General features: G+C 45.5%; 3 protein-coding genes across 6 annotated transcripts in view; 2 read left to right on the top strand and 1 right to left on the bottom strand.

Moving 5' to 3' along the window:
- The first annotated feature begins 30 nt into the window (after nucleotides 1–30).
- Nucleotides 31–7,312, top strand: TAPBPL (TAP binding protein like). Of its 3 annotated transcripts, XM_019464748.2 has the most exons (8): nucleotides 42–147; nucleotides 331–575; nucleotides 1,362–1,580; nucleotides 1,727–1,984; nucleotides 4,536–4,874; nucleotides 5,451–5,753; nucleotides 6,940–7,023; nucleotides 7,208–7,312. In XM_019464748.2, the coding sequence occupies exons 2-8, from the start codon at nucleotides 509–511 to the stop codon at nucleotides 7,249–7,251; spliced, it is 1,314 nt and encodes a 437-aa protein (XP_019320293.2). In that variant the 5' UTR covers nucleotides 42–147; nucleotides 331–508; the 3' UTR covers nucleotides 7,252–7,312. The 3 variants fall into 3 exon arrangements, with proteins under 3 accessions (XP_019320294.2, XP_019320293.2, XP_053751423.1); XM_019464749.2 differs by lacking the exon at nucleotides 331–575 and having other exon boundaries at nucleotides 31–147; XM_053895448.1 differs by having other exon boundaries at nucleotides 73–575.
- VAMP1 (vesicle associated membrane protein 1) lies at nucleotides 3,385–15,100 on the bottom strand. 2 transcript variants are annotated; one of them, XM_019464753.2, is made up of 5 exons: nucleotides 14,827–15,100; nucleotides 11,975–12,101; nucleotides 11,617–11,775; nucleotides 10,946–10,997; nucleotides 3,385–4,028 (listed from the first exon to the last, which is right to left on the bottom strand). In XM_019464753.2, coding segments are annotated over exons 1-5 (405 nt in total). In that variant the 5' UTR covers nucleotides 14,829–15,100; the 3' UTR covers nucleotides 3,385–3,963. The 2 variants fall into 2 exon arrangements, with proteins under 2 accessions (XP_019320298.1, XP_019320297.1); XM_019464752.2 differs by lacking the exon at nucleotides 3,385–4,028 and adding an exon at nucleotides 8,323–10,535 and having other exon boundaries at nucleotides 14,827–14,993.
- Nucleotides 9,613–26,870, top strand: part of GAPDH (glyceraldehyde-3-phosphate dehydrogenase) — a 57,270-nt gene continuing 40,012 nt past the window's right edge. Inside the window, exon 1 of the mRNA XM_053895449.1 lies at nucleotides 9,613–9,618. The gene's annotated coding sequence lies outside the window, so the exon portion shown is untranslated. The remainder of the gene's footprint in view (nucleotides 9,619–26,870) is intronic.

Here is a 26,870-nt window from a genome sequence, read left to right as displayed (position 1 = left end):
TCCGGGATCTGAAGGAGGAGCTCTCTCCTGGGCAGGCTGGTGCTAGGGGCCCGCCCCAGTCGCCGAAGGAGGACCGCCAGGGGGTGTGGCACCAACCGAAAATGAAGAAAGGTTCCCAGGCTCCTGGGGATCCTGCTTCTGGCTTCGGTCTCTGCCTCCCCCCACCCCCTCCCTTACTTCGGCTCCGCTCTCTTGGGTGGGGGGTCCAAGGATGCATGCCGTTGAAGTCAGGTCTTGACAGAACGAGAGGATTTGAGGGAGGCGGGGGAAGAAAGGAGAACCGTGATCACGACGCTGGCACGCGCGCCTAGTTAGTGGTTTCACTCCCAGGCAGAAGCAGCCGCGGTGACACTCGAAGTGAAAGCGAAAGAGGAGGAGGCCAAGGGCTGGAGAGAAAGCTACAGGCCAGAAAGGGTGGTTCGGAGAGCCCCCTCTTCTCCAGCCGGGACGCACCCGCCGGAGCAGTGGGGAAGGACGGCGGGGCGGGAGGGGTGGCAGCGCAGCCCCCATGGGCGCGGGGCAGGGCTGGTGCCTGCTGCTCTGCCTGGCCCTGTCCCGAGTGGCGGCAGACCCAGGTGAGCGGGGAGCGCCGGCCGGAGTGGGGGGAGGGGGAGGGAAGAGGAGGGTGGGGGTGTTGGACCCAGGGCGCACCAGGGACCCACCCACCCCGAGATTCCAGAAGGGGAAGGGGGTGGGGGGAGGGGGACGGCTTCCAGCAGCCTCCTAAGCCCAACAGGAGAAAGGCTGGCAAAATAAGGAACCAATGGTGTTGGGGAGGAGGCCGCAGCCTGTGGGAAAGGGCAAAGGAAGAGAGGCCTCCTGGGGGATGCGGTGGGGGGCCTAGTGGAGAGGGCACTGCCTGGGAGCAGACACCTTCCCAAGCGGAAAGCTGGGAAATCCCCGGGAGGTGTGCCCTGGAGGTGGGGGAGGGGCAGGCCACCTGTAACCGCAGAAAGCTGAGTAGACCCAGTGGGCTGGCTGGGAAATTGTGCCAACTCCCCTCGCCACACGGGCGGCCTGTCTCCTCTCCCAGTGGCAATTTTGCTCATTTATGTGCTTTTGCCGAGAATTCCTTTGACTGAAGAGGGAGTTTTTTGGCTGGCAGTTGTAATGAGAATAAAAACATAAACTCTCCTGAGCAATGTAAATCAGGACTTCAATTCATACCAGGTATGTGCCTGGACTAGCAGGTGCTTCCCAGAAAGCTGGTTTGGGGGTGACGAGAGAAGGACACAGAGACAGCTAGGACCCTGGATGACAACTTCTACACCTTCCTTGATGACTCCACAGTTGGGGTGCGAGGCGAGTACAGAAGCAACTCTCTGGGCAAGAGGGTGCTCACTCCTGTCTTTAACCTGCAGAAGAAAGGCAGTGGCGGGAGGTGGATGTGGTCCTAGACTGCTTCCTGGTGGAGGAAGACAGGCACCCTGGAAGTCTTGCCAGCAGTAGGACCACGGTGGAGGCCTTGCTCGTGCTGAGGCAGGTACCAGTGCTGGATGATGGCTCCCTGGAAGCCTTCACTGATTTCCAAGGGGGCACACTGGCCAAAGACAACCCACCTGTTACCTTCGAGGCCTCAGGTAAGAGCCCTCCGCCCTATGTCTCAATCTTTCTGGGCTCCCTCCGCTGGGACGGCGCAGTTCCTGAGGACACCCACCGCACCTATTTCCCATGGACCCAGGTGTTCTCAATCCAACTAGACCTCTGTGCTGCCCTTCTCCCCCAGTGAACTTGGTACAGATTCCTCAAGCCGAGGCCTTACTCCATGCTGACTGCAACGGGAAGGAGGTATCCTGTGAGATCTCCCACTATCTCCTCCAGGCCACTGAGAAGAAAGCTTCGTTCATTGCCAACGTGCAGGTACCCGGAGGGGGACCTAGTGTCTCCATGGTGATGAAGGTTCTCAGGGATGCTGAGAATGGGGCTGTTTTGCACCCCACACTGAAGCTGCCCCTGAGCCCCCAGGGGATGGTGCAGACTGCAGGTGAGAAAATTAAAAGTAGCAGAAATAAAGTTGTGGGTTTTTTCAAGTAGGCAGCTTATGGGGGACTAGAAGAAGGAAGGGAATAAGTACACTTCCATCCACATCAGTCATCTCAGGGTGTCCCCTAGCCTCAGTCCTTTCTCCTAAAGACCCAAAGGATTGGACTGGGACCATTTTCACCTCCCTTGTGTGAGGAAATGACATGCGAGGCTCTGTTCACGTACGCTGTCCATAGCAGTCTTATTAAACCAAGCACCAGTTGTATCGCGGTGAAAGCCAGCCTGTTCTGGTGCTTCAAGATGATTAGAGCGACGCACATGCAGGATTTGTTCATTAACTCTTATTAGCAAAACCTGGTTCTTGCCCTTTCCAACCTGGCACATCCCAGAGGACACAGGAAATTGAGAACATGATGATAGGCTTCTCCAGAGCTCCTCAAATCCAGTATTTTGCCTCTAAAAAGAGGACAACCAAGTCCAGAGATTAGGGGGCTAGCCTCTTATCCTTAGAAAGCCCCAGAAGACTCAACCTAACTTTACCCTGCCACAGCAGAAAAGAGGGGTTCTCATGTCTGTCCAGTGTCAGCCATAGTCCTAGCATGGCTTAGGGGGAATACCTAAGCCATGCTAGGGTATTCCCCCTTTGGGGGAGGTATTCCCCCCCGTCTTTCTTCCTTTTGTAGGGATATTTCAAACCTACAAAAAGGTAAAAGAATAATGTAATGAGCACCTGTATACCATTCACCCAATTATTTTTTAATGTTTATTTATTTTTGAAGGAAAGAGAGATAGAGCACGAGCAGGGGAGGGGCAGACAGAGAGGGAGACACAGAATCTGAAGCAGGCTCCAGGCTCCGAGCTGTCAGCACAGAGCCCGACACGGGGCTCGAACTCACCTGCCATGAGATCATGACCTGAGCCGAAGTTGGTAGCTTAACCTACTGAGCCACCCAGATGCCCCTGTATCAACCAATTATTAATGTCTTGCCGCATTCTCTCTCTTGATAGATGAAAGGATAGGTATCCCCCCCTGAACTGAAAGTAAATTGCAGACATTCCAACACTTCACCCCAAATGTTTCCATGTATGTCATGTATTGGCTCATAACACAAAGTTTATAACCAAAAACAAGGATATTCTTTCATAATCACAAAACCATCACCTTGGCAGCAAACCAAGGTGGGGAGCAGTCTAGGGTGGTGCAGGCAATAAGGGAGTACAGTGTGTAAAGACTTTAAGAACATATTCTCACCGTTACATCACCACCATATTGACAATCTTGAACACTATCAGTGATAAAACACTCCTCCCTGCCAGGGCAGTCCATTCCTACCATTACTTGGTACACCACTGAGCATTAGACTTAAGAAATGTTCTTTAATGTTCATTTATTTATTTTGAGAGAGAGAGGGAGAATGGGCGCATGTGCGCACATACAAGTGGGAAAGGGCAGAGAGAGAATCCCAAGCAGGCTCCATACCGTCAGTGCACAGTTGGACGTGGGGCTTGAACTCATGAACCATGAGATCATGACCTGAGCCGAAGTCAAGACGCTTAACCGACTGAGACACCCAGGTGCCGCCAGACTTAAGAAATTTTAAAATTGATGCAATAGTACTGTCAATATAGAGTCCAAGTTCAAATTTCTCCAGTGGTCCCACTACTGTTCTAGTTTGTTTTTGTTTTAAGTCCAGGATTCAAACAAGGGTCATGCATTCAGTTGTCCTGTGCCTTTAGCCTCCTTTACTCCAGAACAGTCTTTTCCTAGCATTGACATTTTGAAGAGTCCAGGCCTGCTGTCTTGTAGAGTATCCCACCATTTGGATGTGTCTGATTGTTTTCCTCATTAGATTCAGCTTCAGCATGTTTGGCACAAATACTACCACTGGGTGCTTTTTAAATCTCTTATTCCTATTTAGTCTTCGCAGCAGCTTTGCCTTAAGCAGATGACCTTGGCAACCCTTACTGCCTTGCCCAAGGTCACAGAGCTAGTAAGTGGAAGAAGCAGGGTTCCAAAGCTTTTGCTGCTATTCCAGTGGTCTTACCTGAGGGTCAATGGCAACACATAATTTTGCATGTGTAATTTTCTGGTGGGAAGTCCATAGCTTTCGTCAGATTATCCGGGGGTAAGTGACTCCAAAATAGTTAGGATTACCATGTGTGCCATGCTGCTTTTCCACAGCACCATTTCTTTGTGGTTCCATCTTTTTTTTTTTTTTTTAATTTATTTATTTTGAGAGAGAGAGAGAGAGCACAAGCAGGGGAGGGGCAGAGAGAAGGAGAGACAGAATCCCGAGCAGGCTCCACACCATCAGTGCAGAACCCAACGTGGGGCTTGAACTCATGAACTGTGAGATCATGACCTGAGCCATGATCCAGGGTCAGATGCCTAACTGTGCCACCCACGTGCCCCATTTTGTGGTTGCACCTGATGGGAAATGTCCAGGAAGGAGGCAGGGACAGGCATACGCCCACAACATGCCCACAGCTTAGCGATCAGGTGGACTCGAGGAGGAAGTAGCCCACAGTCACCCTTCTTTTTCTCACTATAGTGGAGCTCCAAGTGACAACACAGACCCCATTGCTGAATTTCCTGCTGGGGTCCTCAGCCTCCCTGCACTGTGGCTTCTCTGTGGCCCCGGGCTTAGACCTGACTGGCGTGGAGTGGCGGCTGCAACATAAGGGCCATGGCCAGCTGGTATACAGCTGGACCACGGGGCAGCGGCAGGCCAAGCGGGAGGGTGCCTCCCTGGAGTCAGAGCAGCTACTCCTGGCCGGGGATGCCTCCCTCACCCTGCCTAGCCTCACCCTGAAGGACGAGGGGACCTACATTTGCCAGATCACCACCTCTCTGTACCAAGCCCAACAGATCGTACAGCTCCACGTCCAAGGTGAGGTCATTTTCGGTTCTCCAAGGAGAGGGGAAGGGATATGCCTATGGAGGTGTTTTCCAGGACAGCATCCAACACAAGGGCAATTTTCTGAGAAGCAGGCTGAATGGCCACAACCTAACTGCCATCTCCATCCTAGAAGTGCAGACTGTTCTCTGTCAGACTCCAGGATAATTCCAGTACGCAATTTCCCAGCCCAGGAGCCTGCTGCCCTGCCCTGGCTGGCTGTCTCCAAGTACCTCCATCCTCTGGAGCACATCCTAAGAAGGAGCAGCGGCAAACCATGGAGGGGCTGTCTGACTGGCAGGAGTATTTCATCACTGACGCCCTTTAAAATCGCCAGCTTATAGTGACAATAAGAAGCCAACCTTTCGTTGGTTTTCCTATTGCTTTTCAATTACCTGTGGAAGGCGCACCCCTCCTGGCCCGCATCTAGGGTGGACCCATTACAGCCCCCTTGGCACTCCACTGAGCTCCCACAACCCGCCCTCACTCCCAGCAGGAAGAGAATGCTTTGGGCAACTCTGCTGTCCGGCTGGATCCCTCTGGAATCTGATTCCTCGTTCTTTCTTCCAGCTTCCCCCAAAGTACAACTAAGCTTGACAAACAAAGCGCTGCCACCCACCCTCATCTGCAACATCGCTGGCTATTATCCTCTGGACATGACTGTGACGTGGATCCGAGAAGAGCCAGGTGGAGCCCCAGTCCCCGTCTCTGGGGCCTCCTTCTCCAGCCTCCGGCAAAGCACAGCGGGCACCTACAGCGTCTCCTCCTTCTTGAAGGCAGAACCTGGCCCTGAAGGCACCACTTACACCTGCCAGGTCACCCACATCTCCCTGGAGGAGCCCCTTAGGTCCACCGCCTGGGTTGCCCCACCAGGTACTAGGAGTGCCCTCTTTTCCCCACCTCCATACTTGGGCTCATGGCTCGCCTGCCCCCAGCTCATCTTTGGCCTTGTTCTGCTTCCCTCAGCACTTTGTTCAGCCTTGGCTCCTTTCCCAAGGTGGCAGCCTCCATAGCTGCCACCACATGCCGAGATGCATCATTACACCCCAGGTTCCAGGGTACCAGGCGATGTACTGACAGTGGGAGATCAAGGGTGAATTGTTCCTGCCCTCAAGGCGCTTAGTCAGGTTGGAGGGACTGACTAGGCAGTCACAGAGGACAGCCTGGAGGAGACATTCAAGCCAAGCTAGCTAGCTCAGCGGGAAGGGAACAGCTAAGATGGGAAAAAGGGCGCATCTGACGGCCAAATTATAAGTCTAAGGAAAATGTGGGAACTGCACAGCTAGAGCCAAGGGTGTGTGGGAAAAGAAAGAAGTGGCTCTAAAGCTTGAAAGTAACTACATTTATTGAGCATTTACATGAATCAAGCACTCAGCTGTACGATTACATGTATTATCACAACTCCCATTTTACTGTTGAGCAAACTGGCACTTACAGATGTTAAGAAATTTGCCCAAAGTCACCTACCTCGTAAATGGTAAAAAAGAAAATATGAAAAATGGGCTCCCCTACAGCCTTCAACCCTCTCTGGCTATTAGTGGGTAGATCACAATGGGCCTTCGAGCTGGAATTTCATGCTGAAGTCACAGAATGTCATTGAAAGGTTTTCAACAAGAGATGCAAACATCCAGGAACACTGGGCATCATTTGGTGGCTGACCAGACTGCCAAGTTTCCCAAAAACTGGGAGTTTTGCCTCAGCTTACACCATTCCCCAGCTAGTCGCAAAATTCCAGTTTACCCGTCAACAATTAATCTAATCTAAATCGCTCTCGTGAAGCAATTAAAAATGTCCCAGGGTGGGAAGAGGTAGGAAATCCCGTGTGGAGGAACACATGGACACCCGACAATCTTGAACAAGTATGAATACTACAGTGCGCCCAGTTCCTGGGCAAAAGCAGAACACTTGCTATGAGCTCCTTCACCAGTGATAGGGTGTCTGTCTGTCTCTCCCTCTCCTTCCCTCCTTCCCTCCTTTGTACCTCTTGCTGGGGATCTGGCTTGGGCTCAGAAAGGATTCCTGCCTACTAATTCCTGCCTATGCTGCTTTCAACCTACAGAGCAGAAAACGGCCTTTGGAGTCCTCTTGGCCAGCAGCCTCTTCCTTCTTACACTGTTGTTCCTGGGGCTCCAGAGATGGCCAGGTAAGCTCCTGCTGGTCCTTAGCCCTGCCCCAGCCCTTCTTCACCTGAAGATTAGCCAGCTGTAGCCCCCTCCCCACCCAGACCAAGGATGAAACCCAAGTGTCCCGAGTCCCGGCCCATCCCCCCACCATTTATGGGGTTACCCCAACTGAAACCAACCTCCTACCCCCTTGTTTTCCCCTAGCTCCCTCACCGAGGTCTGCCAAGACGCTGAGGCCCTCTGGGTAACCACTCTCCTGCCTCAGTAAGAAGAAAGAGTAGTCACATTCTCCCAGAAGGACCCTAAAAAGGCCTGAAGAAAGGCATGAGGAAGGCACAGGTCACAGGGGCTCGGGCTCTGTGCACGTCTCTGCCTTCCTTCATTGTGTCCCTGGGCTGAACACCAAAGGAGAAAACGTGAAGAGGTGAGAGGGTGGTAGGAAGGCAGAATGTCTGTGTGGAGGTTAAAAATAAGCCTGTGGTAGGAAAAGAAAATGGGAAGACATTAAGAAAGGAGAAAGTGAGGGGCCGGGGGGCAAAAGGGTGGGGGTTGGGCCATCACATGCAAACATTTGAACTCTGTCCAAATAAAAGCCCCTTGTGTCCTCAGAAACAAAGCTTTTCCACGTTGCCATCTTTCCCCACACTGGACCCAAATGAGCCCTGTCCCCAAGCCTAGCCATGCCGCCGACTCGCAGAGTGTTCAAGGTGTCAAACAAAGGCCCTCAGAGGCAGCCTTGGGGCTCCACGCCAGTTGCTCTGTGTACCCTTGAGCTGCAATTAAGGTTGTACCCCTTTAGACAGCTACCGGGCATTTCAGGATAACTACAAACTCCTCAGTCCCTCAACTGCAGGGGGAAGATGTCTCTTTTCATCCATTTCTAAATTGTGTCTGGTCAGCACAGTGGAACTCGGCGTAAGGAAACTACGTGAGGCTGCTGGGGAACGGGCGTGTTTGCTGAGGCCTCATCTCGGCACGCCCCCGGGACAGGCCGCGCAGCCTGGGGACCTAGGAAGGAGGTGGACAGGAGGTGTCTGAGAAAACCTGCAGTTGTTTGTGAGGTGATGTTCGAGATGCCCACTCAGCTTCCTGCCATCACTTCCTCTCGCTAGCACCTGGAAGAGTTGGGCTGCTCCAGGTACGAACAAGAGCAGAGACCACTTCCTGTGCCAACACACACATCTTTCATCTCGAGAAGACCACACGGCACACATAAGCCAGCCTTCCGGCCTCACACAACATCAGACTAGAGAAGGAAAACAACGCCCCACCCTGGCCCCTCCTCAGTGACTCCAACCCAAACAACAACCAAGTCAGCATAGTGGTAGGAATTTATATTTTTTGCCTTTGTTCAGAATACATGAGATTGGTAAATATGCCACATGCCTTTGGTGGAAGTACAACTGTTATTATTCTATACAAGTATGGGGTTGGGGGTAGGAAAAAAGACAGAGGTGATGACAGACAAACAGTGGAAACCCCACATCGCCTCATGGCAAACCAAAGAAGAAGGGGATGTGGGAAGCTTGGCTTCATTTGACTGCAAAGTCCCGGGGTTTGGTTGCATATTTGCTCATGCACATGGGTGGTTGGGGGGGCGGGAGGGGGGACAGCAAAGACACAGAAGAGGGTACAGGGTGGGGTGAGAAAGAAAGTAGAAGGGCAAACATCCCCAAAAGAACAAAGCCAACTACATCTGGTGAGCCTCAGAGGGACAGAAACCCAGGAAAGAATTCCTGTGACAGGGCTAGGTGGGCCAAGAGGGCGAATTGGCTCCAGGCTCGGGACACATCGAGGACACTGGTGGTTCTTCTCCAGCGGTGACCCCCTGCATTAGGCAAGGAGGAGCCCAGAGGAGAGTGGAGACCTTCGAGGGGGGCCGTTGGGAGGGTACACTGACTGCTTTCTTCCAGCTCTTCAGTCCTGCCCTGGGGCAGGACGAAGGGAATGTGGGAAAAGGGGGCAAAGGGAAAGGAAGGATGGTTTTGCGCAATGAAATGCTGCTGCGTGGAAAATGGCATCCAGACCCAGCCCAGCCTGGCCTCAGCCTCTTCCTGCACATGGGCCAGATGACAGGAAGAATAAAGGGTCATGGGTGCTCCCCCTCCTGTTCCCAGCCTGCCCTCCTCCCCTCACACCTGGGTCTATTCCACTCAACACCCTATCTGAAGTCCACCAGTGGCCGCCTCAGCTTCCACTGTCTGTCCCCACAAACCACGCAGAGGAAAGGAAAGGAGGCAAAGTGGCATTCAGATGGGTACAGGTGGTTTAGAAGGGGAATACAGTGCAGGAAGAACAGACAGGTGGCTCTCGATGAGAGGGCCCCATGACAGCACAGCAGTCCACAAGCACACTTGTCTACAGACCGTCCCGCCTCCCACCTGAGACTGGGCTGGCAAGTACATCGGACTTCTCTGAACACTCAGAATCGGCTACCCTCAGGAAGGACCTCCTGCCTCGTCCTTGCCTTTGGCAAGTAGCTGGGAAGAGTGTAGAGAAAAGGAGTCCCTGAGAGTCCAAGGACCCTCATTCCTAACACTTCACACTTTATCAATGGGAAGGGAGGAACAGGACCCTCCTCAAAAAGCAGGCAAGAGGTAGCTTCTTCCGATCTTGTTATTTTCAGATTGGGTCTTTGACTCATTGTCTCTCTGGAATTAACACATACTCTCTTTACCTATGCCAACAATTAAAATGGAGAGTCCCAAGCTTTGGCTCTATGGAATTATTTGGTATTCTCAGGAACAACACAGAATGCTGCAGAAAATGTGGATGAGAGACAGCCCCTTGTAGTCATGAGCTTATGGGGCTGCATCTAGGATAGGAATGAAGCTGGTACTTTAGCAATTAACGTGTGTGCTCTAGGTCTCCAGAAAACAAAGCAAAAGGCTGTAATATCCCTGACAACATAGAAAATCTTGGACTAACAGATTAGAAATTACTGCAAAAATAAGCTTGACTTTCTAAAAGGGTATTGCACCAGAACCAAGTTGGTCTCTGGGCCCACCCCAGGATCCTCTGCAGGCCTGGCCTAGGAGAAGAGCCCCATGTGACCAGGGCAGTCTTGAGTGAGCTGCCATTCTTCTAGCTGTTCACAGCCTCCTCCTGCCAGTGGCCTGGCCTTTCCTGGTGGCACCACGGGCACCAGATACCCTTCTCCTCCCCCTGGTCTTGGCACCTTCTTGGGCATATCACCCCAGCTACACCCCTTCCTCTTCTCTTGGCCTCCCACTCTTTTTGGCTTTGGGGGAACTTGAGTGGGTACATAAGAACGGGGTAGGGGGAAGGTGCCAGCTGTTGCTCTTCAGGTGGTTACTTCAGGACGGTGCCACGAGCAGCAATTCTAGTGTTGAGGGACACAGTGCAAATGAAAGCAACAGAAAAGAAGGAGTGGGCGACGGAGAAGCCTGGACGGGGTGGAGGGAGGTAGATGGGGACGTTTGTTGAGAGAGTAAACAGAGGGAAGGGGACATGAGTTGGACGGCAATGGAGAACAGGGAAGGGGTGGCACATTCTCAAGTAAAAAAGTAGACTGGACACAGGAATCAGGAAGTCCCAGATGGAAAAGAGAAAGAGACAGGAGAAAACAAGAGGGCAAATTACATCAAGTTACTAGACAGTCGGGGCTTACAGTTGCAGGTGTCCCATCCCCATGGTCTCCCCTAAGCCCAGCCAGTGACAAACAGCATAGCCCCACTTCCTCAGAATAGGAGGGACCATCTTCCCACAATATCTTGCAGAGGGAAGGCTTGCCCACCTAGGAAGTCCTTTGTCCTTGCCCTTCCTCCCTCCCAAACCGGGTGATGACCCCACAGCAGCGATCTCCATACCTCAGTCAGAGCAGCCCCACTCCCCAGGCAGGCAGGCAGGCAGGCAGGGCTGGGAGAAGACTCCAGGACCTTCCCACCTCTTCACCCCACCAGCAACCTCAGCGATACTTACTTACAATAACTACCACGATGATGGCACAGATAGCTCCCAGCATGATCATCATCTGAGGAAACATTGACCAAAAATGGGCCCTTGGATTTAGGGAAGGAGGAAAGACCTATAACCCTAACCCTAACCCTAACCCTAACCCTAACCCTGCACCACATCTGAAGCTTCCCAGAAACATCATAGCATCTGCAGCCTGCTCTGTTTCGCTTAGCGCCTGTTGCCCGAAGGCCTTGAAAGGAACTCAGGTGGAGGTGTAGACTTGGGATCTTTAGCCAGCTAGTTCATTTTTCATCATGAAGTGTTCAGCTCATTCCTAAAAGCTGCAGGTATTTAAATATATATCTAGCCTAGTCATCATGCTGAGGTTAGTTGTGTGTGGGGAATGTCCAGGGGAAATTTTTCCAGGGATCTTTTGGGGAAAAGCAGCTTGACTGACCATTTCCAAACTCCTCAGGGTATCACTGTCCCCCAGTTAGTGGTTCTGAATACTCTAGCCTACCCTGGTGGCCAATTCAGGGTAATGCATCTCAAGGAGGCTTTCAGGTTTTCTCCCGAGTTCTGCAGGGCAGAGATCCTGTGCCACTAGAGGTAAGGAAGGTATGCGCCCAAAGGTTTTCTTGCCTTCTAGGAGTTGAGGCCCAGGAAGTAAAGGCAGAGAGAAAAAGAAAACTCACCTTGCAGTTTTTCCACCAATACTTCCTCTTTAGCTTGGCAGCACTGCTCTCAAATTGTGATGCTCCCACCTGCAAGGCGTCAGCTCGGTCATCCAGCTGTGACAGTATCTCATCCCTCTTCAGGACCTTGTCCACATTCACACGCATGATGTCCACCACCTGAGGGAGGTTGCAGAAACAAAGCCAGTAAGCTTCCTTGCTAGAGACAGAGGTAAGAACAATAAGGGAATCACAAGTCTGGCCCCATGTAACTCAAGAATGCCTTGCCCTTCTATTAAAAAAAAAAAGAAAAAAGAAAAAAAGAAGTTTCTAAACTTCTAGCAGCTGGAAACTCTCAGAGACAAAGCTCTCCACTTACTTCCTCCACTTGTGCCTGGGTTTGCTGCAGTCGTCTGTTACTGGTCGTATTAGGAGGAGGGCCAGGGGGGCCCCCACCTGGGGCAGCCCCTTCTGCCCCTTCAGTGGGCGGCTGAGCCGGAGCAGACCTGTGGAGAGAAGTGGGCCAAGTACACAACGTAACCGAGACAGAAAGGAATCCCATGTATTCTCACCCCCATCACCAACACCAAGGTGATTAGGTTATATGCAACTAGAAGGGATTCTAACTTCTTGACAACACCAAGTAAGAAGATGCAGCATACAGGAAGAACCAAAAGATGAAAAATCCTGTAACAACACTTAGATGGGGCTCAGGGACATCCAGGATGGCATCAAGAGATCCTGCTTGGGGCTATCCTTTGACCCAAACTCAAATATCCTCTGGCACAATGGCTACGGGGACAAATGTGCCAGTCTTAGACTAGATGGTACTTTCCTGTCAGAAGCCTTTCACATGAAGTCAAACTGGAAAATTCCTATCCAGGTTAGGAGAAATTCACACAAAAGACTAAACCCTCAGGACAAGCTTGTGGACTGAGCAGCTCTTTTACACAAAGCCTGAAGAAAGGGCAAGCCAACAGACCCTGCTTAAGAGGATCTAGTTAACAGTTGTTTCACACAATCATTAGTATGTTGTGACTGCTATAAGGACAACTTGGGAAAATCACCAGAGGCAAGGCTTCTGTAGGTAGAGTTGAGTCAGGACTGTTAGCTTGCTTTGTTTGGGGCAGAGAAGATGGGGGTTTTACTTAGGTAGAACTGCGGCCCAAAGCAATTGTGCTAGTTATGAAACTGTTCCAAGAACATAGACAGGAAGCAAAAATATGGGTAATGGTCCCCAATGTACATGCATCACAAACATCATGTCCCTTCCTTTTCTAGATTTGGCATCAAGTCTCAGGAGGCTCCCCTAGTTCTTTATGTCCCAAAGAGAAATCCTGGTTTATACTACTATACACAGAGATTGTTCTTACTTTCCCTTAGCCTGAGAAAGGGTCTTCAACATAAGCTCCTTTCCATGTCCCAACAATGGAGGCTAAATTCATCTCCTAAAGAATTTCTAGAAGTCTAACCTAGGGCATGAGATTTTTCTCTCCCAAGGAAGACTCCACTGGCAGAGGGAGATTCTCAAACTTTATGGAGAATGGAGGTTATAGTAAGAACTCCTCAAACAGAAGCAGAATCTCAAAAACATACCTCCCAGGCTCAGTCCAAGAGCAAAAGCATTAGGAATTAAACCATACAAGTCACCAAAAGGAAATGCCTTGACTACTCACAATAGAATACCCAGAAGTTCTTCCTCCCTAAGTGAATTTCTTTTGGTCTTAAAAAAATAGAGAATAACTTCAGAAAGGCTTTACCAGCTGATTATACCCGACTCATCCCCATTCAAGAAATCACTTTCTCATTTCCCTCTAAAGCACAAAAGAAGCAAAGAAAAGAAATACACAAAGCCATGGAAGCCACAAGACTCTTGTGTTACTACTGAGCTAAGCAATCTAGTTCTCTGAAGGTGGAAAATTCAGTATGTAGCAGCCAGTATTTGATCTTGGAAGCAGTCCAGTATGGTGGCACCAATGACAAGATTAAGGTCAGAGATCTCGTGATGCCCTGCTAGTCACCATGCTCTCTCCATCTCCTTCAGTTCATCCCACATGCCTGCTACTGGGAACCAGTCCACTGAGAAGGATCCCCCCTCCTCCCCAAAGCAGGAGGAAAAAAAAAAAAAATGGAATCTTAGGGCTTGGCCAAAATGCATAGAATATCACATACATTTAAAACTGTAGAAATCAAATAAAGAAAAAATGAAATGGTTACAAAGCATCTGAAGGGACCATTTCACTTACTATTTGTTGGAAGTTGGGAACACTCAGCAATAAAATATCCAGGGGTAGTCATAACCCATATGAAACCTTACTGAAATCTTTTCCCTTTTTTGTCACTAGGAGAAGCAACACAAATATATCTAGGACCAAGCCAGGATTCCAGACAGTAATAAGAAAGAAAAATCTTTTTTTAATTCATTGTGGTCCTGACAGGGAAATACTTGATTCGTCTAGCCACAGTTCTCCCCCAGGATCTTGGGAATGGGGCTGATGTTGAAGACCGTCAGAGACTAAATTGATTTGTTGGGGGAAGGCAGGGATCCTTGGTTCTATTTCTCTTCCAAATACTTGGCTAAGAGTCAACGACAGGAAAACACCTCCTATACAGGTGGCCTTGAGATGAATGGCTGCTTGGAATCACATGCCACTGCCCCTTGAGTCTTTCTGAGCTGCTCGCCTGGCGCCAAAGAACTGTCAGATAAGTTTCGGGACCTTTGCGTACTGCCAAGAGGGGCGTGGGGGAGGTGGGTAACGCGTCACAGCTGGGATGAGGGGCATACATAAATCCAGACATTGCAGGGCAACCCAAGTTACTCACTGGCAGGTGCACTACTCATTACTGTTTCCAGAGGCCCCAAGTACAATTAGACAACAAGAAAGGGTCTTGAACCCCCTCCCCAGTGTCTCCATGCCCCACCTTCGCCCGGTCCCGGCTTCACTATTACAGAGACCTGAATGAGGCGCCCCGCAGGCGAGAGAAGACAGTGCAATGAAGGTGGGACCCCCGCGCCCCTACCCCGCCCGTGGGGTGCTGGCTGTGGCTGCTGCAGGAATGGGGTACTGCCTTCTCTCCCCAGGGGTGGCCAGGTCTGGGGGCGGCGCGCGGTGGTGCTTCCCTGTGTCGCTGCAGCTGCTGCAATGCGCCATTTTCCGTCCCGCAGAGTCTGGCGCTGAGGGTGGGAGTTGGCAAGGAAGTGTGGAGCCCCCTACACCAGAGTCAACTCACATTTCTGTGGCGGCGGAGGGCTCCGTCTTTTCTCCCGTGGCTGCGGCGAGACTACAGACCGGGGGACCGCTGCGGGTGAAGTCGACGGAAGTGCCGCGCTTCGCCTCCACCTGACCACCCCGGGCTCTAGCTGCGGTGGAACATACCGCAGCTGCCGCGCGGGCCCCACTCTTTATTAGTGTCGGCCACGCCTCCCAGTAACGTAGACAATCCCGCAGCCCAATCCGAGCCCAGGACAGGCGCCAGTCCAGAAGCCAAGCCCGAATAAAGCCAAGCCCGCCCTGTCCCTACAAATTGGCCAATCCCAGCTCTCCCCTCTCATTCCCGACTCCGGAAAAGAGCCGTTGCTTAGGGGATCGGTTCTCTCACCACTTCAACTGTCGTTTGCTTACCAGTCTAACTAAGCGACGGGACTAGATGGAAAAACGCGCCAGCTCTCTGGAAGGGAGGCGCCAACAGTTTGATTTAGGCCTTTTGGGTACCTAGCAGCCAATCGCTGAGCAGTTCCTGCAGTCCGGGCCCGCCCACGACCCCAGGCGCTCGCAGCACCAGCCAATCACAGCCGCGGGCGGGCCCAGCTCTCAGTGACCTAGACACCAGCGTGCTGGGTGTAGAGGCAGTTTCGCTCACAGAGGTTCAGCTCACAGGCGAGCAGACCTGGTCGGCGCTCCGCCTTACCTACCCACCTCTCACAAATAACTCTGATGTACAGAATCCATAAAGGCTGAGCCCCAAGTCCTCAAGACCTAGTACCAGACGCGGGGTTCTGTCCCTCCAGAGCAATTAGGAAGGCTTTATTCATCCTTTTCCTTCAACATAGCCAGCAAGCTCCTCATGCAATGAATTATCCTAAATCGAACTCCCCCTGTAATCCCTCCCAGGTAGGTTACCACACTGACTCAGTTGCCCAAACCAGACACCTAGAAACCACCCTAGATTTCCTTCCCCGTTCATCTGTACCCCTCCTCTGATAATTCACCAAGCTGAGTGGATCTTTCCTTCTTAGTTTTTCAGGGATTCGTTTCCCTCGTATCACTGTCCTACTCTCACTTTAGACTATTATCCCTTGCCTGGACACTATCCGTTGTAAAACTTACCATTATTTTAGCTTCCGCTAAGAAAAAAAGAAAACTGACACAATGCTTTCTTATCACTTAGAATTTTTATTTTATATTTATTGAAAGTGTAGATTTATATAGATACAGATTTTTATAATAGTTCACTCTTGTGCATACATAAAAAGGAAATTTTAAAAGAGCAACATGGTAACAGTATTCCCAAAACTTCACATTCAGAGCCTGACTCTTATGATTATTTTTTTTTTTTTTTACTTACTCTTAGATGTCCATGATTTTTCACACAATGTAGTCCTCTGTGCATGCCATCAAGGGCTTCGGTGATGTGGCATTTCTTAAAGTAGAGTGTTTCTCTTCTGTCTCCAGAATTTTCTTCCAAGCCTTGGACACCCATTTGGCAAGTTTTGATTCTTCTGAGTAGGTATGACAAATACAGTATGACTACCATCTGGCTAATAGTTACAGTGAAACATCCCAGTTTAGATATTTTTTACCATCTTTTTTTTTTTTTTTAAGTTTATTTCTTTTTGAGAGGCGGGGAGGGGCAGAGAGAGGCAGACACAGAATCCCAACCAAGCAAGCTCCAGGCTCTGAGCTGTCAGCACAGAGCCCGAGGCAAGATTCAAACTCACCAACTAGGAGATCATGACCTGAGCTGAAGTTGGACGCTCAACCAACTGAGCCACCCACGCACCCCCCAATTTAGATATTAAAATGAAAAGAAAAAATGCCTCCTAGAATCAGTGAACTATATCTTTCTGCTTCTAGTCTTGCCCTCCCTCATATCCATCCTCTAAGAAACTCCCAGGATGATATATCCAAATGTTACAATCCTGCTTAAACCCTCAAAACCCCACCAAATCTCCCCTGGGAAAACAAACCTTAAAATCACTGAGTTTTTAAAAAATTAAGATCACTGGGAAAAAAACTTAAAAGCACTGATTTTTTTTAAATTAATATGTTTTGGGGTGCCTGGGTGGCTCAGTCAGTTGAGTGTCCAACTTTGGCTCAGGTCATGATCTCGCAGTTCATGGGTTTGAGCCCCAGTCAGGCTCTGAGCTGTCAGAGCCTGCTTGGGATTCTGTGTCTCCCTCTCTCTCTGCTCCTCCCCACTCATGCTCTGCCTCTCTTTCTCTCTCTCTGTCTCTGTCTCTGTCTCTCTCTCTCTCTCTCTCAAAAATAAACATTAAAGGGTGCCTGGGTGGCTCAGTCGGTTAAGCGGCCGAATTCGGCTCAGGTAATGATCTCGCGGTCCGTGAGTTTGAGCCCCACGTCAGGCTCTGTCCTGACAGCTCAGAGCCTGGAGCCTGTTTCAGATTCTGTGTCTCCCTCTCTCTGACCCTCCCCCATTCATGCTCCGTCTCTCTCTGTCTCAAAAATAAACGTTAAAAAAAATTTTTTAAATAAAAAAATAAACATTAAAAATAAATTTAAAAAATAACAATTACTATGTTTTTAAACTTGCTAAAAAAATAATTATAGATTCACATGAGGTGGCCCTCAAAAAAGTACAGATAGGTTCCCCATCTCCCTTCACTTAGCTCCCCCAGTGATAGCAGTACCCTATTAAAACCAGGATATTGACATTGGTACAATCCATGGAGTTTATTCATATTTCATCAGTTTTACATACATTCACATGTGCATGTAGCTTTAAATGTAGATTCCTGTAACCACCACCACACTCATGATACAGAACTGTTACATTACTACAAGACTCCCCTGTGCTATCTTTTCATAGCCACTCCTACCAATCCTTGTCAGACACTAATTTGTTCTCCATCTCTATAATTTTATTTCAAGAATATTATAGAAATGGAATCATACAAATGAAACCTTTTAAGATTGACTTTTTTTCCCATTTTTGCCTATGGATGTCCCATTGCTCAAGGACCATTTGCTGAAAAAGCAGTCCTTCCTCCATGATATCCTTGAGATCCATCCAATTTGTGTGTATCAATAATTTTCATTGTTGAGTAGTATTCTGTGGAATGGATATGTCGTAATTTGTTTAACCATCTACCTGATAAAAAGACATTTGGGCTGATTTCAGTTTGAGATTACAAATAAGACTGCTATGAACAACCATGTACAGGTTTGCATGAACATGAATTTTCTCTGGGACAAGAGGGCAATTACTGGGTTGGAAGGTAATTGCATGTTTAGTTTCAGAAAAAACTGCCAAACCGGTTTCTGGAATTTCTTTACCATTTAAATTACCACAAGCAGTGTAAGTGGGATCCAGTTTGTCCACATCTTCACCACTACTTGGTGTTGTCACTGTTTCTTTTTTATTCTAGCCATTCCAATAGGTATGTAGTCATATATCATTGTAGTTTCTTTTCTTTTTTTTTTAAAGTAGTCTCCATGCTTAGTATGAAGTCCAATGCCAGGCTTGAACTCATGACCCTGAGTTCAAGACCTGAGCTGAGATCAAGAGTCAGACGCCAACCTACTGAGTCACCCAGGCACCCAGGATCATTGTAGTTTTAACTCTCATTTCTGTGATGGCTGATTATGTTGAACATGTTTTAATGTGATTTTTGCCTCCTATATATATATCCTCTTCGATGAAAGGTCTGCTCATATCTTTTGCCCATTTTCTTTTTTTTTTTTAATTTTTAAAAAATGTTTATTGATATTGAGAGAGAGAGAAAGAGAGAGAGTGCACGTGAGCAAGGGAGGGGCAGAGAGAGAGAGAGAGAGGAAGAGAGAGAATCCCAAGCAGGCTCCATGCTGTCAGCACAGAGCCCAACATGGGGCTTGATCTCACAAATCTTGACATGACCTGAGCCGAGATCAAGAGTCGAATGGTTCACTGACTGAGCCACCCAGGTGCCCTGACCATTTTCTAATTGGGTTGTTCATTTTTTTACTATTGAGTTTTGGGAATTCTTTAAATATTCCAGATAAAGTACTTTGTCTGATAGGTGCTTTCTCCTGGTCTGTCATTTGCCTTTTCATCCTCTCAAAGAGATCTCACACAGAGTGAAGGTTTTCAATTCTGTTTAGATCCAATTTATCAACTTGTCCTCCTATGGATTATACTTTTGGTGTGAAGTCTAAGAAGCTTTGCCTAGCCCTACATCCTGATGATTATTTTCTTATTTTATTTTCTAAAAGTTGTACATTTTTGTGTTTCACATATAAGTCTGTGATCCATTTTGAGTTCATTGTCGTATAAGGTGTAAAGTTTAGATCAGAGTTCATTTTATTGTTTATGGATGTCCATTGCTCCAGACCATTTGTTGAAAAAAGCAAACCTTCCTCTGTTGAATTGCTTTTGCACCTTTGTCAAAAATCAGTTTAGCATATTTGGGCAGATCTATTTCTGGGTTCTCTTCAGTTCCACTGATCTATGTGTCTTTCCTTCTGCCAATAACACACTGTCTTAATTACTGTAGCTATAAATAGTAAGTCTTAACATCAGGTAGAACTATTTCTCCCACTTTATTATTGTTGTTGTTGTTTTCAAAATTGTTTTAGCTATTCTAGATTCTTTGCCTCAAAGGTTATCTTTAAAATGAATTTACAGGGCACCTGGGTGGCTCAGTTGGTTCGGCAGCTGACTTCGGCTCAGGTCATGATCTCAGGGCTCGTGAGCACAAGCGCACACACACACACACACACACACACACACACACACACACCGCCCCTCCAGTCAGTCTTTGTGCTGACAGCTCAGAACCTGGAGCCTGCTTCAGATTCCGTGTCTCCCTCGCTCTCTACCCCTCCCCCACTCACACTCTGTCTCTGTCAGTCTCAAAGGTAAATAAACATTAAAAAAATTTTTAATGCATTTATGAGCTGATAAGAAAACAGACTGTAGACCAAAATAAAGACTATAGACCAAAAACTAAGTCAAAGTCAAAGCTGCTACCCAGAGAGGTAAGCTGAGCACTGAAGTCTGTTTTGCCTTGCGGCATTTGCTAAAAAGTTGAATTTAGGCATGGTGATGGACTCACCAGGTGCCACTGTGTCATGGGAGACAGAGCTCAGGGCTTTTCTGGGGTTGGAAATCTAACAGAAGATCCCCACCATTACGTCAGAACCTCTATGTCCTCGTTTAAGAGTGGATTCAAAATATTCTAACACCCATGCTGTCCCTAGGGGACTTCATAGAAAACTGCTTGTCTGGAACCTAGGTGCCTAGTGGAGATCTTTTTTATTTTATTTTTTCTTGTAAACACTAGTAAAGAATTTATGACCACAAGCTGTGGCTTTACTGTCTGAATTTTTTGTTGATCCTAAGAACAAAATGGCAAGAATTTAAAGTGATTCTAGGTTGACAGTCCCACCAAGCACCTGGCAAAAGTGATGCAATTCTCTCTGGATGAGCTCATCTTTGATCTAGGCCCTGGGGAATTTCCACAGATACAGTTCCAAAAAATATAAATTGTGGTCAAAAATTGCAAACAAATAAGGGACAAAGTTCCAAGAGCAAGAGCCAACAGAGGTAGGGATAGGAAGTAAGAAAGAAAGTTAGAAAATCAAGCCAAATAGTCCAATATCTGACTAACAGGAATTCTAAAAGAGAAAACAGGATATAAGACAGAGATATAAAAGAAATAAAAGAAAATTTTCCTGAATTGAACAAGTCTCTCTGGATTAAACAGTGTGCTATGTGCCCAACACAACGAAAGAAAAAAGAAGCATATCAAGACACATTTTTATGAAATTGGAATATTTTGGAAAAAAGAGAAGAAGCTAAAAAAATTCAAAAAGAGGGGGGAAAAGAACAGGAATCAGAATAGCATCTCAATACAGTATTAGAAGATAGAAGACAATGTGGCAGTGTCTTTAAAATTCTGGAGAAATATCATTAACCTAGAATTTCATACCAATCTAACTACCAATATAAGATCAATTTTTTTTAAAAGATCAATGTATATCAAAAGAAGAATATAGACTCCTTTCATTATCAAAATTCTTACCTCTCTATTTAAGTAGGCTACTACAAGATGCACTCTGACAAACAGGAAAGAGAAAGGCAATAGATATAAGGAATGGAATGCTGGATCCACACACAAAACTGGTTAAAGAAAATCCTGGGTATGGAAGCTGTGCCATGTGTCCTGACTGAAGCAAGAGGATGGAAAAAAACTGCAGGAAAGTCTCCAGAGAAAAAAAACGGATAAAGTATCTGCCATGTTTAAATATTTGAAAAATAAGGGGTGCCTGGGTAGCTCAGTAGGTTAAGCATCTGACTCTTGATCTCGGCTTTCATGGGATCCAGCCCTGGTCAAGTTCTGTGCTTACAGCATGGAGCCTTTTTGGGATTCTCTCTATCCCTCTCCCTCCGCCCTTCCGCAACTCATGCACACGTGCATAAACACTCTCTTTCTCTCAAAATAAATAAATAAAAACTTTAAAAATAAATAAATAAGGGGCACCTGGGTGGCTCAGTCAGTTAAGCGTTGGACTCATGATTTCAGCCCAGGTCATGGTTTCACAGTTCGTGGGTTCGAGCCCTGAGTCAGGCTCTGAACTGGCAGTGTGGAGCCTGCTTGGGATTCTCTCTCCCTCTCTCTGCCCCTCCCCCCTCAAGCTGTCTCTGTCTCTCTCAAAATAAATAAATAAATAATAAAACTTTAAAAAAATTATAAACATAAATAAATACATAATAAATAATTGAAAAATAATATGAACAAGTATTTAACAGTTCCGATGGGATATATGGAAAAAAATTAGAGCTAGATACATAGAAAATTATACAAAAGAAAAAGAGGCAATTAACTTGAGAAAAAACAAAAAGTTAAATAAGAAATAGAAGTTACTTTACATTTATGTCAATTGATTTTCAACAAGGGTGCCAAGACCATTGTCTCTTCAGCAAATGCTGCTGGACAACTGGATGTGAACATGCAAAAGAATGAATTTGGATGGCTACCTCCCACCATACACAAACATTAAATCAAAATGTATCAAAAAATTAAATGTAAGAGCTGAAACTATAAAAGTCTTAAAAGAAAACATAGCTATATGTCTTCATGACCTTGGATTAAGCAATGATTTCCTAGATATGATAACAAAAGCACAAACCGCAAAAGGAAAAATAAACAGGGCATCAGCAAATTATGAAACTTTTGTGCTTCAAAGAACGTGATCAAGACAATGAAAAGAATTCACAGAATCAAAGAAAATATTTGCAAATCAGATATCTGATATGGTAATTGTATCTAGGATATATAAAGGACTCTTCCAACTCAATTATAATTTTAAAAATTTGAAAATGGACAGAGGATCTAAATAAACATTTCTCAAAAAGAAGATATGCAAATGGCCAATAAAGCACAAGAAAAATGCTCTATATCATTAGCCATCAGGGAAATACAGATCAAAGCCACAGTGAGACACTACTTTATGCCTACTAGGATGGCTATAATGAAAAACAAACAAAGAATACCAAACGGTGACAAGTCTGTAGAGAAATTAAACCTTCATACACCACAGGTAGAGATACAAAATAATGCAGCCAATTTGGAAAAGAGTTGGCAGTTCCTCAAATAGTTAAACATAAAGTTACCATAGAGTGACCCAGCAACTCCACTCCTTGGTTTATACCCAAGAGAAATGAAAATGTCTACACAAAACCTTGTTACACAAATGTCCATGGCATCATTTTTCAGAGTAACCACAGGGCACCTGGATGGCTCAGTTGGTTAAACATCTGGCTCTTGACTTCGGCTCAGGTCATGATCTCATAGTTCATGAGTTCAAGCCCCACATCAGGATCCACACTGACAGTGTGGAGCCTGCTTGGGACTCTCTCCCTCTCTCTCTTCCCCTCCCTATTTGTGCTCTCTTTCTCTCGCAAAATAAACTTTTAAAAAAACAAAACAAAAAAAAGAATAACCAAAAAGTAAAAACAACCTAGATGTCCACCCACTGATAAATGGATAAATATGAGGTGGTATATCCATACAATGGAATATTATTCAGTAATAAAAAGGAATGAAGTACTAATATATGTTACAACATGGATGAACCTTGAAAGCACTATGCTAAATTTAAAAAGCCAGTCACAAAGGATGAAATCTGGTATGATTCCATTTAGATGAAACATCCAGAATAGGCAAGAATGTATAGGGGCAGAAGGTGGGTTTGTGGTTGTCTAGAACCGGGAGGGAGGGGGAATTGAGGGTGACAGTTAAAGGGCATAGGATTTCGTTTTGGAGTAGTGATGAAAATGTTCCAAAATGATGATGGATGTACTATTCTGTGAATATACTAAAATCCATTGGATTGGTTGAATTGTATCTCGATAAAGATATAGAGGTTTTATTGTTTAAATGTTTTTCTTTTTTTAAATGATTATTTATTTTTGAATGAGAAATTGGGGGAGGGACAGAGAGAGAGGGAAACGGAGGATCTGAAGCGGGCTCTGAAGTGCTCACAGCAGAGAGCCCCATGTGGGGCTCAAACTCATGAACCACGAGATCATGACCTGAGCCACTCAGATACCTAAACGACGGAGCCACCCAAGCGCCCCAAGATACAGAATTTTTAAATAAGAAACACTAGTTATCCCCCAGTACACCAAGTAGTAAACAATATTTACATAGTCCTAATAATGTAAATACTGTCTACTGATTTAAGCCAAAATGCTGATAAAACTATGATGAAGAGGAATGGGGAAAGGGCTACAAGAAAGGAGAGGATTGCAGAGTGTAAATCCAGTTTCCTGACAAGATAACTAATAGAGGCCACTGGCTTCCTCTTCCAAAATCACACCTGGAGAATCTATAGAAGCTATAAGGAATCATGAATTTCAAGAACTAACAACAGAAGCACAAGAATGTCTTGGGGACACCAAAGACTATTGTTATGGGTTGAATTCTGTTCTTCAAAAATTTTTATATTGAAGTCCCAAGCCACCTGGCTGACTTGGTTTGTAGAGCATGTGAATCTTGATCTCAGGGTTATGAGTTCAAGCCCACACTGAGTAGAGATTATTTAAAAATAAAATGTTTAGGGGAGCCTGGGTGGCTCAGTCAGTTAAGCACCCAACTTCAACTCAGGTCATGATCTCACACTCCGTGAGTTCAAGCTCTACGTTGGGCTCTGTACTGACACTGTGGAGCCTGCTTGGGATTCTCTCTCTCTTCCTCTCTCTCTGCCCCTCCCCTGCTCATGCTCTCTCTCCCTCAAAATACATAAATCAACATTAAATATGTTTTTAAAAGATTCCTGTTTTAGACAATGAAAATCATATAATTTGTAAACGATCACAATTTGATAAACATTAAAAAAATGATCATAATTTGATCTCTATTCTTTCAACCCTCATATCCACTCTTTTTTTCTTTCTTTCCCTTTCTTTCTTTCTTTCTTCCTTTCTTTCTTGACATTGACTAGGACTTTCAATACTAAGTTAAAGTGCAACAGGAATGGTACGCATCCTTGTCTTGTTACTAGTCTTTTTTTCTTTTTAAAAAATTTGTTTATTTAAATTCAACTTTGTTAACATACAGTATAGTATTTGTTTCAGGAGTAGAACCCAGTAATTCATCACTTACATATAACACCCAGTGCTCATCCCAACAAGTGCCCTCCTTAATGCCCATTACACATTTAGCCCATCCTCCCACCTGTCTCCCCTTCAGCAATCCTCAGTTTGTTCTCTGTATTTAACAGTCTCTTATGTTTTGCCTCCCTCTCTGTTTTTACCTTATTTTTCCTTCCCTGTCCCTATGTTCATCTGTTGTTTCTTAAATTCCACATACAAATTAAATCATATATTTGTAAAAAAAAAAAATCATATATTTGTCTTTTCCTGACTTATTTAGCTTATTATGTCTTATTACAGATCTTAAAGGGAATGCATGTCTATTAAATATTTGTGGTTGATCTCTACTATGTAATCTTTACCAAGTTAAAGAAATTTCCTCCTGTTCCTAGCTTAACAGGTTTTTTATTTTAAATCACTGGGCTAAATCTTCATCTTTCATAACAGGAAGCTAATAAAGTCTAAAGCTGATAAATCATAAAGAGCAGTAGGGCATATTGTTTCAAATTATGATAATAAATACCAAAATATTTCAAAGAAGTGAGAGCCTTTCATTCTAGGAAGCTAGTTTGGAGGGTAGACAGGTGAAGCAGGGGACTTTTTGTCACACGACTTTCCCTTCTTTTTGATTAACTACATGCATGCATTACTTTGATTTTCTAAAAATAAAGCTTAATTTAGAAATAAATCGTCTCCTACACCATTTTAAAAATTGAGATATAATTCATATACCATATGTTTATATAGCATACAATTGTTTTTTAGTGTATTCACAAGGTCGTGCAACCATCACTGCTAATTCCAGAACATTTTTACCATCCCTAAAAGAGCCTTGTATCTGTTAACAGTCATCTCTCATTCCCTATCCCTTATCCCATTCCCTGGCAATAACTAATCTACTTTCTGTCTCTGTAGGTTTGCCTATTCTGGACATTTCATACGAATACAATACAAGCTTTTTATGACTGCCTTCTTTGGTTTATTAAAGTGTTTTCACGGTTTATTCATGTTGTTAGATGTATCAGTACCTCATTCTTTTTTATGGCTGAATAATATTCCATTGCATGAATATACCACATTTTCTGTATCAGTTGATAGACATTTGCTTTGTTTCTTCTTTTTCGCTATTATGAATAACAATGCTATGAACATTTATGTACCACTTTTTGTATGAACATGTTTTCATTTCTGGTGGGTATATACTTAGGAGTGGATTTGCTGGGTCATATGCACCACTGATCACTCTTCTCTTCCCCACTTGAAATGTTCTACCACTTATTTCTTTGCTGAAATCCAGCCTCTTCTAGGAAGCCTCTCCTGATTAGACCAAATACAATCTCTTATTTAGATCATTTATCACCAGTGGTTTCTAAACATGGTTAATGAAAATCACCTGAGGGATTTTACAATCAGAATTGTCTAAAATTAGGAGTCATGCTTTGAAAAAGTAAAAGGCTGGAAACAATCTAAATATCTATCAAAATGGAACTAGTTAAATCATTATGGTATAGAATGTGAGGATATAAAACAATCCAGGTTGTATTAAGTGAATAAGCAAGGTATAGAACAGTGTATATAGACTCCTCTTTTCATTAAAAATAAAAACTAAAAATAAATAGAATCCTCTTTTCAAAAGGAGATATACAGTTAATACATGATTATACATGTACAGTTTATGTCCAAAGGACTAAAAAAAAAAAAAAAAAAAAATAGTGGTTGCTTCTGCAAAGCACAAAAAAAAACAGGCCGTGAGAAAACTCTTTACCTGATTACCCTTCAGTAATTTAAAAAATTTCCATTGTATTTTTTTTAATGTATTTTTTAAAAAAGTAGATGTGCAAGACTCAGCTCAGCTCTACAGATCACAAATCTTTGGGGGCAGGGACCCGGCTTTTGAAATCGTGAAACTACCAAGGTGATTCTGATGATCAGTCAGGCTTAGTATGCAAACCATTCATATGGTACTTAATGCCTCATATTAAAGTGTACATGTGAGAATATATCTTTATCCCCTAACTAGGAAATCATGTTATCTATTACATTTTTTCTTGCATTTCTCAACTTAGAAAAAGTACCCAATATTTTTGATGAAAATAATGAACAAGAATAATTCTATTTGTTACATTTCATTCCAGTGTGAAAATGTTCTCAAACATACATTTAAGATAACAGCATTATGAAGCAATAAGAAATTACCACTTTCAATACATGAAAAGCTAAATGTCAAAAAGTGCCATCAATTTCCTTTTTCTTTTTTTTTTTAAAGTTTATTTATTTTGAGAGCAGGGGAGTGGCCAAGAGAATCTCTAGCAGGCTCCACGACGACAGCGCAGAGCCCCATTAGGGGCTCAATCTCATGAACTGTGAGATCAGGACCTGAGCAGAAATCAAGAATCCAAGGCTCAACCAATTGAGCCACCCAGGTGCCCCGTTTCTTTTTTTTTTTTTTTTTAATGTTT

The sequence above is a fragment of the Panthera pardus genome, unplaced genomic scaffold, assembly GCF_024362965.1.
Source record: "Panthera pardus isolate Hobbes unplaced genomic scaffold, ASM2436296v1 HiC_scaffold_6, whole genome shotgun sequence".
NCBI lineage: Eukaryota > Metazoa > Chordata > Mammalia > Carnivora > Felidae > Panthera > Panthera pardus.
This window is presented reverse-complemented; position numbering and strand designations above follow the sequence as displayed.

What these genes read in the sequence shown, in the direction of transcription:
- TAPBPL (XM_019464748.2), top strand. Translation starts at nt 509, where the DNA reads ATGGGCGCGGGGCAGGGCTGGTGCCTGCTGCTCTGCCTGGCCCTGTCC. An exon ending in CGTACAGCTCCACGTCCAAG is followed by an intron (nt 4,875 to 5,450) that starts GTGAGGTCATTT and finishes TCTTTCTTCCAG; the next exon opens with CTTCCCCCAAAGTACAACTA. An exon ending in GGGGCTCCAGAGATGGCCAG is followed by an intron (nt 7,024 to 7,207) that starts GTAAGCTCCTGC and finishes GTTTTCCCCTAG; the next exon opens with CTCCCTCACCGAGGTCTGCC.
- VAMP1 (XM_019464753.2), bottom strand. An exon ending in CCCAGGCACAAGTGGAGGAA is followed by an intron (nt 11,776 to 11,974) that starts GTAAGTGGAGAG and finishes AACCTCCCTCAG; the next exon opens with GTGGTGGACATCATGCGTGT. An exon ending in CATCGTGGTAGTTATTGTAA is followed by an intron (nt 4,029 to 10,945) that starts GTAAGTATCGCT and finishes ATTGACCCTCAG; the next exon opens with GTAAGACCACTGGAATAGCA.